Consider the following 13,288-nt stretch of genomic DNA (forward strand, 5'->3'; position numbering starts at 1 on the left):
GGCACATAACAACAACAACAAATGTTCTGTTAGTCTTCTTCTATTCCTGACATTGAGCATTTCCATCATCTCTTTCCATAGATGTGATCAGTTTGATTCCTGTGCATTCCATCTGGCAAGAACCATGTGATACATCTTTTATGTTGTTTAAAAACAAAAAACAAAAAGTTTTCCCAATGAATAGATCATTGGCCTTGCAAAACTGTATCAAAGTCTCCAGTGTTGCTTCTGTCACCAAGAACATATTTTCTAACTACTGATCTTTCTTTGGTGCCAACTTTCACGTTCCAATCCATATAAATATCAATGCATCTTGATTATATGTTTGGTCAAATTCTTCATTGTTGTCATTAGTGACTGGTGGGTAATTTGAATAATTAACTGATTTTCCTTGTAGACTTAAGACTATTATCCTATCACTGACAGCATTGTATTTTGGGATGGACCTTGGAACTTTGTTTTTGATGATGAATGTGATGCCGGTCAATTTGCTATGCTTGTCATCATAGACCATATGATTCTTTGATTTTAAATTGCCAGTGTCAGTAGTTTTAACTCACTAGTACCTCGGATGAAGTCCTGGTGTGGCGCGGTAGGATAAGCACTGGACTGCTATCAACAATGTCAGTGGTTCAAACCCACCGGCGACTCCTTAGCAACCCTACACATGGTTGCTATAAATTGTAACCAAGTTGACAGCACTCAGCAACAATGTCTAGTATATTAGTATTTAGACATTTAATTTTTTAAATTTCCAATATTTCTTGATTCATGCTTCATACATTCCACTTTCCACTGTTTGCATCTATTTCTTTTCATTTTGAGTCATGTCACATCAGCAAATGAAAGCCTTACAAACTTTGCCCACAGCATTAAGGCCAACTCTGCTCTCAGGAGAAAGCTTGCAAGTGGTATCTTGAGTGTCTTCCAGCCTGCAGGGCTCATCTTCACTATATAAGACAATATTCTGCTGTTGTCCATACAGTTTTCAGTATCCTTTTGTTTTTCCCCCAGAAGATGATCTCATGTCCTCTTTCCTAGTCTGCCTTAGTCTGACAGCTCCACTGAAGTATGTCCACCATGGGTATCCCTACTGGTATTCAAAATACTGGTACTATAAATTTCAGCATCACTGTAATATGCAAGTCACCACAGTACAACAAAGTGAAAACTGACATTATATTGTTGTTGTCGTTGTTAAGTGCCGTCAAGTCGATTCCAACCCATAGCGACCCTGTATAGGGTTTCTGAGGAGCAGCTGGTGAGCTTAAACTGCCAACCTTGCAGTTCAAACAGCTTTGCAGTCTGGCGCATTAACCCACAGCGCTGCACTAGGAGTCCCACATTGTATTGGGCTATGTTTTTTTGCCTGGACCATAAACCCACATCTGTTACAAAGGGGGTTGGAGTTAGGAGTATAATCTGTGGTGTGGTAAATGGTATATAGTGGGACAGCAGTTAACTGGGATCTAAAATGGCTTTGTTTTTGTTGTTGTTAAGCGCTGTCAACTCAGTTCCAACTCATACCAACCCTGTTACAGGGTTTCTGAGGAGCAGCTGGTGAGTTTGAACTGCCAGCCTTGCTGTCAAACTGACCTTTGTGGTCCCGTGCTTTATCCTACAGTGCCACACTAGGACTCCTTTCGGCCCATTGTTGCACCCACTGTGTCAGTTCATCTTGTTGACCCTCTTTTTGGTGACCCTCTTACTTTGCCAAGTAGAGGCTGTTTAAGGAATTTTGAATCCAAGTTTGAATAATTGACATTTTATCATCTAAGCAACTAAGGAAGTGAAGAGAGAATTTTTAGCAGAGGGATGGCATAATCAGCTTTGTTTTTTCAAAGCATTTTGAAGAGTAAATTGGAATGAGAATAAAGTAATCCTAGAGACCTAAATGGGAAGTTGTTGCAGTCATAGTCTAGGTAGTAATTTTTACTGTATCATATGAGTTATAATCAGAGCAGTGATGCTTGCAATAGTATTGCCTCCAAAAAGGTCTTTTTCCATATAGATTAGGAATGAATTTAATGTTTTTTTTTTGCTTTTTTTTAAAAAAAAGGTCTGTCAGTATTTTAAAACAAGTAAATTGCTATCAGTCTTTCGTAATTCGATTTGCTTTAGGATTTTCCAGTCCCTTTTTCTGATGGCTCTTTGCCTTATGGGAGAAAGGAAAATAATCTAACATTGATTTCAGGATTCTTGAGTTTACAATTAGTGCTCAGATTAGGGTTTGGACTAGCTCCCAAAACAGGGCAAATTAAATGACTGCAAGTCACTGGAAGGTGTGTGTTGCCTCCTGATCCTTTCAGTGTCTTAGCCTCCACCCCTGGAAGTACAAATACAGTGTACTTAATGCCACTAGCTGCAAGACAGTGAGGAGACTGCAAGACTGGGAGGAAAAAACAATTCTTTTATTTCTTTAAACTGTATCATAAAAAGAACAGCTGAAGACAGTGGTAATATTTAGCACAGAGGAAATAGGCATTAGCTGGGATCTGGTGTGGTGCTGTAGGATAATGCAGTGGGCTACAAGGTCGATTTGAACTGCAAGGTCAGCGGTTCATACTCACCAGCCACTCCTTGGAAACCCTATACAGGGTCACTATGAGTCAGAACTGACTTGACAGCACTGAGCAACACAACAATACCAATAGAGAAAAAAGCCCAAACCTGCTTGGCATCAAGTCAGTTTCATCTCCTAACGAATTTATGTTGTTGTTATTGTTAAATGTGGTCGAGTTGGTTCTGACTCATAGTGACCCTGTATAGGGTTTCCAAGGAGCGGCTGGTAGGCTTCAACTACTAACCTTGTGGTTTACAGTACAGTGCTGATCCTACATCGCCACACCAGGACTCCTCAGGAACAACCCTATATATGGTTTCCAAACCATAAATCTTTATCAGAGTAGACAGACACATCTTTCTCCCACAGACAGACTGGTGGGTTTTGAACCACCCACTTTGTGGTTAGCACCCAGCACCTAGCCCACAGCATCACCAGGGCTCCTTAAGACCCACTGGCTGTCTTCAGATATTTGAAATTTTGTCATATAAACGATGGCTGTCTCTACTTCTGAGAGTTGCTATAATAGAACTACCACAAGTGGATGACTGAAAGAGGAGAAGTCTACTTTCTCACCATTCAGGAGACTGGAAGTCCACATTCAGGACACTGGCTGTTGACTCTGATGGGGCATCCATGTCTCTTTCCACCTCTGTTGCCCGAGCATTCCTCAGTTCAATGGCAGTTGATTCCCTTCCTGGCTTCCCAGTTTGTGCTTGCTTCTGTGTTTAATCTGCTCTTTTTATAACCCTGAAATGATTAGGTTTAGGACACACCCTACAGCAATAAGTATAGGGCTTAGGATTCCAGCAGATATTTTCAGGGGCACATTTCAATCTTGAACATAACAGTGGCTGAAACTGACTGACTATAAGATTCCTGGAGTTATAGTAACGTGTTAAGATCAATTGGTAGAAGTTGAGTGGAGACTACTACCCGTCTGTTAATTTGTTGGACTTTGATTTGTTGCTATTATGCTAGAAAGTGTGCCACCAGAAGTTTCACATATGTTCCAGATTTCAGCAGAACTTTCAGACTAAGACAAACTGGGAAGAAAGACGTGGTGATCTACTTTTGAAAATCTGTCATTGTGGACCCTGTGGGTCACCACAGAATATTGTCCAGTGTAGTTCTAGAAAATGAGCCCCCTATTTTAGAAGACACTCAAAATAACCAGTGGATGCAGCAACTGATTCAACCATACCAACGATTGTGAAGATGCTTCAGATCGGGCAGTAGAGACAGGCTTTGTCATAAGAAAGACTTTTCTAACAATTGATGCAGTCTGACGTCAGCAAGGATTCGCTCAGAGTTAAGAGTCTACTTTGCTGTACTTTTGCAAGATTCTTTGGAATGGACTTTTTCCTCCTTGATATAGTAATTTAAAACACAGTTACGTAGACTAAAAAATACGTCTGGAATTCTGTTAAACTATCTGAGACATTCTTATTTGAAAGTTAATATGAATAGATTCTTGTGTTACCATTTATAAAGGGACATTATGAGATGAAATAAGAATATGATGCTGTGTGGATAAGAACATCACAATGCCAGTAGAAAAGAACATTTATGAAATGCTTAGTATGTACGAGGCACTGTATTAAGCATATAATAGCATGAACATCTCATTATCTCCCAGAAAAACCCTATAGCATAGGTACTATGTGGTGGTTAAGTGCTATCGAGTCAGTTATGACATATGGCAACCCTATGTAGAGTTTCCATGCAGTGGCTGGTAGGTTTGAACCATCAGCTCTACGGTTATGAGTCCAATACTTATCCTACATCGCCACACAAGAACTCCATAGACACTATGTTGTTGTTGCTAAGTGCCACTGAGTTGGTTCCAACTCATAACAACCCTGTATGGGTTTTCTGAGGAGCAGCTGGTGGGTTTGAACCACCGACCCTGCAGTAGTAGTCCAGTGCTTATCCTACAGTGCCACACCAGGACTCCATAGGTATTATGTTGTTTGTTGTTGTTAAGGGCTGTCCAGTCGGTTCCAACTCATAGGTACTCTGCATGTGATTTCTGAGGAGCGACTTGTGGGTTTGAACCACTGACCCCATGGTTAGTAGTCTATTGCTTATTCTACAGCACCACACCAGGACTCCATCAGTACTATGATGGAGGTATTGGTATACCATGGAGTCAGTTCCGACTCTTAGTGACCCCGTATAGGATTTCCGAGGCTGTAAATTTTTATGGGAGCAGAAAGCCTCCTCTTTCTCTTATGGAACTGCTGATAGTTTCAAACTGCTGACCTTGAGATTAGCAGCCCGATTTGTAACCAGTACGCTGCCAGAGCTCCTTCATCATACTATAGTCTTACCCATTTTGTAGATGAGGACACAGGCTCAGAGAAGTTGTAAGTATTTAAGTAGGGTCTGACCTTGGACCCATCAAGTAGGTTGTCATTCCATGTATATCTGCCCTCTAGCCACGGGTATTGTCTCAATTTCTTCTGCAAGGACCCAATTCTTGATGAAAAGGACACTTATTCTAGGGAGATTTATTTTTCTATTTCTTAGGAGCCTTCATAATACAATGGTTAAGAGCTTGGTTGCTAACCAGAAGGTTGGCAGTTTGAATCCACCCAGCCGCTCCAAGGGAGAAAGACATACTCCCATAAAGATTACTGCTTAGTAAACCCTATAGGGCTGGGGGCAGTTACATATGGTCACTATGATTTGAAATCAGCTAAATGGCACCTAACAACAAGTCTGCTTTGACTTAATTTGTTGCTAGTTTTACAAACTAACCAGTTGTCATTTTTACATCCACCATTTGTCAGTTTGTCGTACTGAGGTAGCTTACATGTTGCTGTGATGCTGAAAGCTATACCAGTATTCCCAATACCCTGGTGAATCGTTTTCTGCTGAGCTTCCAAACTAAAACAGATTGCAGCAGTACATTGACAGAGAACTACTACAAATTCAAACCACATTCAGAAGAAGAAGTGAAATGAGGGATATCATAGCTAATGTTTGATGGATTGTGGCTGAAATCAGAGAATACCAGAAAGATGTTATTTTATTCACTATTCAAAGGCATTCGACTGTGTGGATCATAATAAATTATGGATACCATTGTGAAGAATGGGAATTCCAGAACACTTATTGTGCTTATGTAGGACCTATATAGAAACCAAGATGCAGTCACTCAGATAGACTTAATGTTTAAAATGGTTTACAGTCAGGAAAGGTGTTCGTCAAGGCTGTATCCATTTACTTACTTGACTCAGTCTGCAGGCTGAGCAAACATTCCGAGAAGCTGGACTGTATAAAGAAGAATGAGGCACCAGAATTGGAGGAAGTTTCATTAATAGTTAGTGATATGCAGATGACACACCCTTGCTTGCTTGCTGAAAATGAAAAGGACTTAAAGCACTTATTGATGAAGATCAGTATGAATTAGACCTCAACATAAAGAAAACAAAAATCCTCAAAGTTGGACCAATAAGCAACATGACAATAAACAGACAATATGGAAGTTGTCAAGGATTTCGTTTTACTTGAGTTTACAGTCAACACTCATGGAAGCAGCAGTCAGAAAATCAAAGGACGTATAGCATTGGGTAAATTTGCTGTCAAAGACTTCTTTAATGTGTTAAACAGCAAATCTGTTCCTATAAGGACTGAGGTATGCCTGACCCAAGCTGGTTGCTTCAGATGCATGTGAAAACTGAACAATGACTGAGATGAATGATTGAAGGTGAATTGATGCCTTTGAATTATCATGTTGGTGAAGCCTATTAAATATATCATGGACTGCCAGAAGAATAAATAAATCTGTCTTGGAAGAAGTTCAGCCAGAATGCCCTTTAGAAGTAAGGATGGAAAGACTTTGTCTTACTTGCTGTAGCCATGTTAGCAGAAGGGACAAGTCCTTAGAGAAGGACATCATGGTTGGTAGAGGGTGAGTGACAAAGAGGAATACCCTCAACAAGATGGATTGACACAGTGGCTACAATAATAGACTCAGAGATAGCAATGATTGTGAGAATGTTCCAGAACATGGCAGTGTTTCATTGTGAATCAGGCAATCTTTGGCACACGGGGCACTCAGTAAAAGCTAACATAAGAGTGAATGAATACATGAGTGAGTAAACGACTAATGAGTTTCTATCGATATCTCAAAGAATCTCTGTCTCTTGTTTGCTAATTTGGCAGATGATTTATGAATAAGCAAATCTCTTACTTATTGATTTACTTTTACTAATAATCCCTGGGCTTTTTGTACCACCATGCTACTCAGACTGAGGTCCTGGGTTTCCTACATAATGTGGTTTCATTCATTCATCGCAGGCTCTAATGATAACTTTATCCAACTCGACTGCAGGTGCAGGTGTTGGGGTTTTCAATCACTTTGTGAATCAGTATAAGTTAGCCTAATTCTGCGTGCTCATGCTTATCATAGGAGGGAGAATCAATTGGATGTACTGCTAAGTTTGTAGATTCAGCTAAATGTACTTTAGGAAAACAAAATAGTAAGAAATGGTTGATAAAAAGCTGAGTTGTTAAATGTTTGTAAAGTTCAGAATATTAAGTAAAGATCTAGAAAGGTATTTCTGATATTTTTCAATTAATTATAATGTGGTCTGAATAAGAACTTCATAGCTCACCCTGATTTTAAATGGGAAGGTTTGTTTGCATGAGCCACTGAGAGGTTTTTTTTCTTACAATTCATCAGCATTTCAAGTAGAGAAATGAACCTAGCATGAAAAATTGTGTTTCTAGAAGAGTTAGGAAATGAAAACTGAAAATGAAAACAATTGTCTCATCTTCTTTATTCCCTGTAGAATTTTAACTCTCAGGCTTGCATTACTTTAGTTGTTTATTCAAATTTTCCAACCCTGGGAGGTTATAAGTGCCTTTGTTGTAGGTGACATTGCATTTTTCAAATTGTCTCCTCACAGGCTGAACACGCCTACATTTGCCTAGCTGTTGCATCAGTAAATAGTGTATAAGATATCCTGGGTATTTCTCTTTAGGGTTAAGTTTTGACTCATTTCAAAATTGAACTGTGGTCTTGTATCTATAACTCTTTGAATTTCTTTTTTCTAGTCGAGTAGAGTTTTGTTTTAAAAAATATGTATTCTTTCCCCCACCCTGACCCCAAGTAATGAGTAGAATTGCTCCATAGGGTTTCTGAGGCTATAGATCTCTATGGTAGCAGCAAGCCTCATTTTTCTCTCGCAGAGCAGCTGGTGGATTTGAACTGCCGACCCTGAGGTTAGCAGCCCAATGCTTAACCCACTGTGTTACCAGGGCTCCTTATAAAGTAGACAGTAAAGTTGATTTCATGCCCAGCTGTTTAGTTATGATTTTGGTATGTATGAAACCATGACCCTTGCAGATAAAATGTACAGAAACCACACTATAAATCTCATCCAGAAGCTTGATTCAGGCCATTAAGTTCAACCCAACTTTTCCCACCATATGTCTTGGACATGATGTTGCTGCTGTCTTCAGAGTTTATATAAGTTAAGGGCATCTGTTACTATGAAGGCTGATTCTCTCAATGATAACAGTCTTTTTGCAAACGAAAAGAGTGCAAACACAAAGAAAAAGGCCCGCTCATCTACTTTAAAAAAACAACAACAAAACCCCACCTTTTTTGAGGGGGGTCACACAAGGTTTGAAAAAGAGGAAGGATCAGAGAAAACTTGGAGTCATCCTGAGTCAGAACAGACTCAACAGAATCTGTTTTTATTTTGTTTGTTTTCCTTCTTTTTACAATTATTATTATAAAGACATATGATCACAACAAGCTTTGGACTTAAAGTATGTATACTGTGCAAGTATGTCCTGACCTGTAAGGTAAGAAATTTGAACTGTATCCTGAAAAAATATAGCAAGTCTTTTAAAGGATTGTAATTATAAGGATATCTTTATCTAGGAAAAAAAAATTGTAATGTTACGACAGAAAAAATGAGTCAGCCAGAATAGGTAAGGGTAGTGACTTCTCCTTTAAGAAGAAGAGAGTCTTGGGGGAACCCCAGATTTCTTGCTCTCATTTCCACTGTTATCCTGAAAGCAACATACATTCATTGTAACCCTTTTAGAATTTTATTTTCCTACAAGCATGAAGAGTCTTCAAAATGTTCAGACTTTTATCCTGCTCATTTCATGTCTGGGAATTTGTGTTGGAAGTCAGTAACACAGAATGAGAGATACGTTTTCAGATCAGCATTTGTGATGGCATAGGTCAAACTGCTTGAATCCATTGATGGAAAGTTGTCCTTGCCTTGTTTCCAAGCCATGGAGACAGGGAGCACTCTTGCCTTGTCTCCAGGTCCCCAACACTTAGCATAAACCAAAACACTTCTTGCCATCAAGCTGATTCTGACTCATAGCCACCCTATTGTTGTTGTTGTGAAGTGCCATCGAGTCGGTTCCGACCCATAGCGACCCTGTATAGGGTTTCCAAGGAGCTGCTGGTGAGCTTGAATCTTGCAGTTCAAACAGCTTTCAGTTTGGTGCATTAACCCACAGGAAGAGTAAAAGTGCCCTAGACGGTTTCCTAGCCTGTAATCATTACATAAGCAGATTTTCACATCTTTCTTCCACGAAGCAGCTGGGTTTGAACAGCCTTTGCAGACCAAAGGGGAGGTTATGGGAAGAAACAGTTCATTTCTAGGTTCTTTAATAGATTCTGGAAGATTCAGACTGTAATTCAAAGTGGACAAGTAGGCAGAGACTTTGCTGATGTGTTTGGTATGAGAGTAGATGGAGGTCTACCTGCCTGAAAAGAACGCCCACCAACTTCTCAAGATACCTCTCATTCCCACTGTGTGGTTATTCTTTACTGATCTTTTTCATAAGCTGTATGTTTTATCATGTTGTCTTGAAGATGTACCCATTTCCTCAGTGATGCTGATTAATTTGTGCAGTACCACTAGCTGTTGTTATCCCAATGTTATCGATTACCATTGATTTGGTTCCCACTCATAGCAACCCTTTATAGGGTTTCCAAGGAGTGCCGGGTGGGTTTGAACTGCTGACCTTGAAGTTCAGTGCTTATCACAGTGCCACACCAGGACTCCAGTAGAAAATAGAACTTAGGAAGGTACATTTAGTGTGTCCATTCATGGACATAAGGAAAGCTGGGAACCTATATTTGGGGCCCTTTGAAGTCAGTCACTTCAAGGAAACTAAGCAGAAGGGTAGTGTAGTCAGAGCATCAAAATCAAATCAGCCAGCACCTATCAAGTGCTTTTCATGTGAAACCAATGAAATGGTAAGAGACCAAAAGAGATCTGGTGGTGCCATGGTTAAAGCACTCAGCCACTAACCGAAAGGTCTGCATTCTGAACTGTGGCGTTGTAGGATAAGCATGAGACCACAAGGTCGGTTTGAACGGCAAGGTCGGCAATTCAGATCCACCAGCTGCTCCTCAGAAGCCCTGTACAGGGCCACTCTAAGTCAGAACCAGCTCGATGACACTAATCAACAACAACAACAGAAGTGACTCACAGGAGAAAGATGTAGCAGTCTGTTTCTGTAAAATTACAGCCTTGCAAACCCTATGGGCAGTTCTACCTTGTCCTATGGGTTATCTGTGAGTTGGAATTGACACATGGCAGTGGGTTTGGTTTGAAGAGACCAAAAGAAAAATATGTGATCTTTCCACTCAAGGGAGCTGCCATCTCCAAACAGTGCCTCAGAAACACACTCAAACCCTGAGGTTTGTGAAGCATTTGCTTTGTATTAGGTGCTGTTCATTTCTAACCTCTGCAGCAGCCCTTTGAGATAGGTATGGTGACTAGCTTCATTTACAGATCAGAAAACAGACGCACAATGAGATCCAAAGTCTTTGAAACTTCAAACTCAGTCATTCTGATTCCAGAAACCTTGCTTTTAAGCTATTCTATCTCTCGGACAAACGGAAATATATACACATATTTCAGGGCCTCTGGGAAAAAGTAAATGCAAAATGTGAATGTATCCTTGACAGAAGGCAGTCTGTCTATGATGCCAGGTTTACCTGAAACCTTATAAAATGTGAAACAAATCAGTCATGCTTTTTCTGACACATTTGGTCTAGGGTAGCTTGGGAGGGTCCGTGTAACCCCAAACTTAAGTTTTCCATTTGACTCTGAACATTTTTACATAGGCGCTAATTACACATGAGGGATTTATTTTGTTTTGTTTTGTTCTAAAATCTTAGCTAAGAAGTATTTTCTTTTTGGACTTGCCTCGTTAAACATGGGCAGCTGAGCAAAGTTACTTGGTAGCCTTTGACCCCATTAGAGGGTTCTGAATTGGTGGCCTAGATCCTTGAATGAAATCTGATATTTAAAAAATACCAAGCTGAAGTCGTAGGAAGACTGCAGTATAATGTATACTGTATAATATGTCAGAATAACCAGGACCTGAGGGAAATAAATTTCAGTTGGCTTCCTTTGCTTACTTGTGACTTTCATTTCACTCCTGAGTGATTTTTTAATCCCACCCCTCTGCTTATCAAGGAGTCCTGGTGTGTTGCAGTGGGTTAATACGCCAGACTGCAAGGTCGGCGGTTCAAGCTCACCAGCTGCTCCTTGGAAACCCTATACAGGGTCGCTATGGGTCAAAATTGACTTGACAGCACTGAACAACAACTACTTATCAAAGACATAGCAAAACATAGAATCCGTAATTCTCATTTGGGGGTTTTAGAAGCTGTCTAAGCTTGATAAACAGCAGTCCTATCTTCACTCCAGGAAGACCTAGTGACAGATGTTACTAATGAATTTGAATTTTGCAAAGTTCAGGTGTTATTGCTCTGATGACATCTTCCCACCTTACTTTATCATCAAGCATCTTTGCTTCATCACGTTTGGCCGTTTTTGAGGCCTGGCCCAATGACCCTGTGTTTGCACCTGGGTCCTAGTATTTTCTTCATTGTAGCCTGTGGACCTTTCCCTCTTGGCTTCTTAGCAGTTACAAGCAGGGAAGCTTCACCAAATGTCATGACTGCCCCACAATTTCAGCTTGTTTTTATGAATTCATTCAGCAAGCATGTGTTAGAAGCGTTATATGGTCAAGAAGGACCAAGATTAGGGTGAGAGTGAATGTCTCCTTCAGTTCTACACCCTTGGCATCTCACTTGCCTCCCCCTAGCCCTGACCCTGTGTCCATGGACTGCGCAGGACACGGGAGTTGCTGAGCTGATTAAAATATGGCCTTTACCCTCAATACTGACAGTCTAGTGGGAGGCACATACAGGAGACAGCAGGAAGTTGTTTATATTGTCTCAAAGTGCACATTTAGCTACACAGTTTGTTTTTTGTCCCTATTCTAATAAACTCAAAACAGAAAAAAAGCTAACTATGCTATTTAAAATAGATAAGAAATTTTGTATACATACACACAAAGGGGCTCAATGATTTCTTAAAAATGTAATCAAACTTCTTTTGGAAAGGGGTTACATTTCAATTTGATTTCTGACTTAGGTTTTTGAGAATCACAAAATCCTTTGTGATGATACTGAGGTGTGATAGACAGAATGGTCAAGTTAATTTTGTTGTTAAGTGCCATAGAGTTGGTTCCAACTCATCATGATCCTATATAGGGTGTCCGAGGAGTAGCTGGTGAGTTTGAACCACCAACTTTGTGGTTCAAACCGACCTTGAGGTGGTGTGCTTACCTCTGATGCCACACCGGAATGACATTAATTCTGAGCAGGTGCAATCCTTTGCCTGCCTTTTCTTGGTAGAGTCTGATTTGCATGGTGGGAGCCATTCATGCTGTCCACTTATTTGCTTGGGTTCAGTCAGTAGTGACCATCAATCAGTTCATATCACCTAGCATTTACAAAATGCCATTGAGTTGAAACTCAGTTATATGAGGGTATGGCTGGTCTTTCACTATGTTGCATGCATTCTTCTATTTTCAATTAGTGGACTTTTTAAGATTTAAATAATTTAGCATCAGCTTTGTATTACATTTCTAAGTAAACATTCTTTCTTAATTTCTTCTTAATTACAGAGCAAAGAGATTGCATTCCAACTTCATGAGGATTTAATGAAGGTTCTTAATGAGCTTTATACGGTAAGCACTTTATCTTTCCTTCTTTTTCAAGAATCCTTGGTTCAGAATTCTGTGCCCTTATCAGAACTCACTGCAAGTCAGAGTACTGATGGGTGCTTTTCTGATTGCAGTGTAAAACAAAATGGATAGCTGCACACTGCCGTATTTCTTGGCCAACCTCTCCCAACTTGAGGAGACTTACTTCAGAAATATGTGTCCCAATAACACCTGTTTTTAGCTGTTTGTATCATACCCTATCTGTCTAGCTGTGTGTGTGTGTGTGTGTGTGTGTATATATATATATACATACATACATGCACATACATATATAATGTCCTAGGACATTTTAAATTGTTTTCATCCTTAGATTCATTATTTCTGGGACCTGCAGAATTTAGAATTGCTTTGTTCTGGCTCTCTAATTTCTCTTTCTTTCCATTTTAGGTCAGTTGTTTGGGCAATGACATTAATTGTAGTGTGCTAAAATTGTAAATTTTTTAGTATTTATTCTTTTGTGGTAATAACATTCTTTTCTGGACATAAATTTTATTTACGGTGCTATATGTACTTATAAGGAGCTCTGGTAGCATAGTGGTTACAAATCGGGCTGTGAACCTCAGGGTCAGCAGTTTGAAACTACCAGCTGTTCCACGGGAGAAAGATGAGGCGTTCTGCTCCCATAAAGATTTACAGCCTCAGAAACCCTGT

General features: G+C 39.9%; 1 protein-coding gene across 2 annotated transcripts in view; it reads left to right on the forward strand.

Annotated features, from left to right (window-relative positions):
- The window catches only part of SRGAP1 (SLIT-ROBO Rho GTPase activating protein 1), a 404,265-nt gene that overhangs the window by 235,852 nt on the left and 155,125 nt on the right, over positions 1 to 13,288 (forward strand). For both annotated transcript variants that reach the window (XM_006859514.1, XM_006859515.1), the window contains exon 4: positions 12,539 to 12,601. In XM_006859514.1, the coding sequence (XP_006859576.1) occupies positions 12,539 to 12,601 (63 nt within the window). The remainder of the gene's footprint in view (positions 1 to 12,538; positions 12,602 to 13,288) is intronic.

Source organism: Chrysochloris asiatica, unplaced genomic scaffold, assembly GCF_000296735.1.
Source record: "Chrysochloris asiatica unplaced genomic scaffold, ChrAsi1.0 scaffold00033, whole genome shotgun sequence".
NCBI classification, from domain to species: domain Eukaryota; kingdom Metazoa; phylum Chordata; class Mammalia; order Afrosoricida; family Chrysochloridae; genus Chrysochloris; species Chrysochloris asiatica.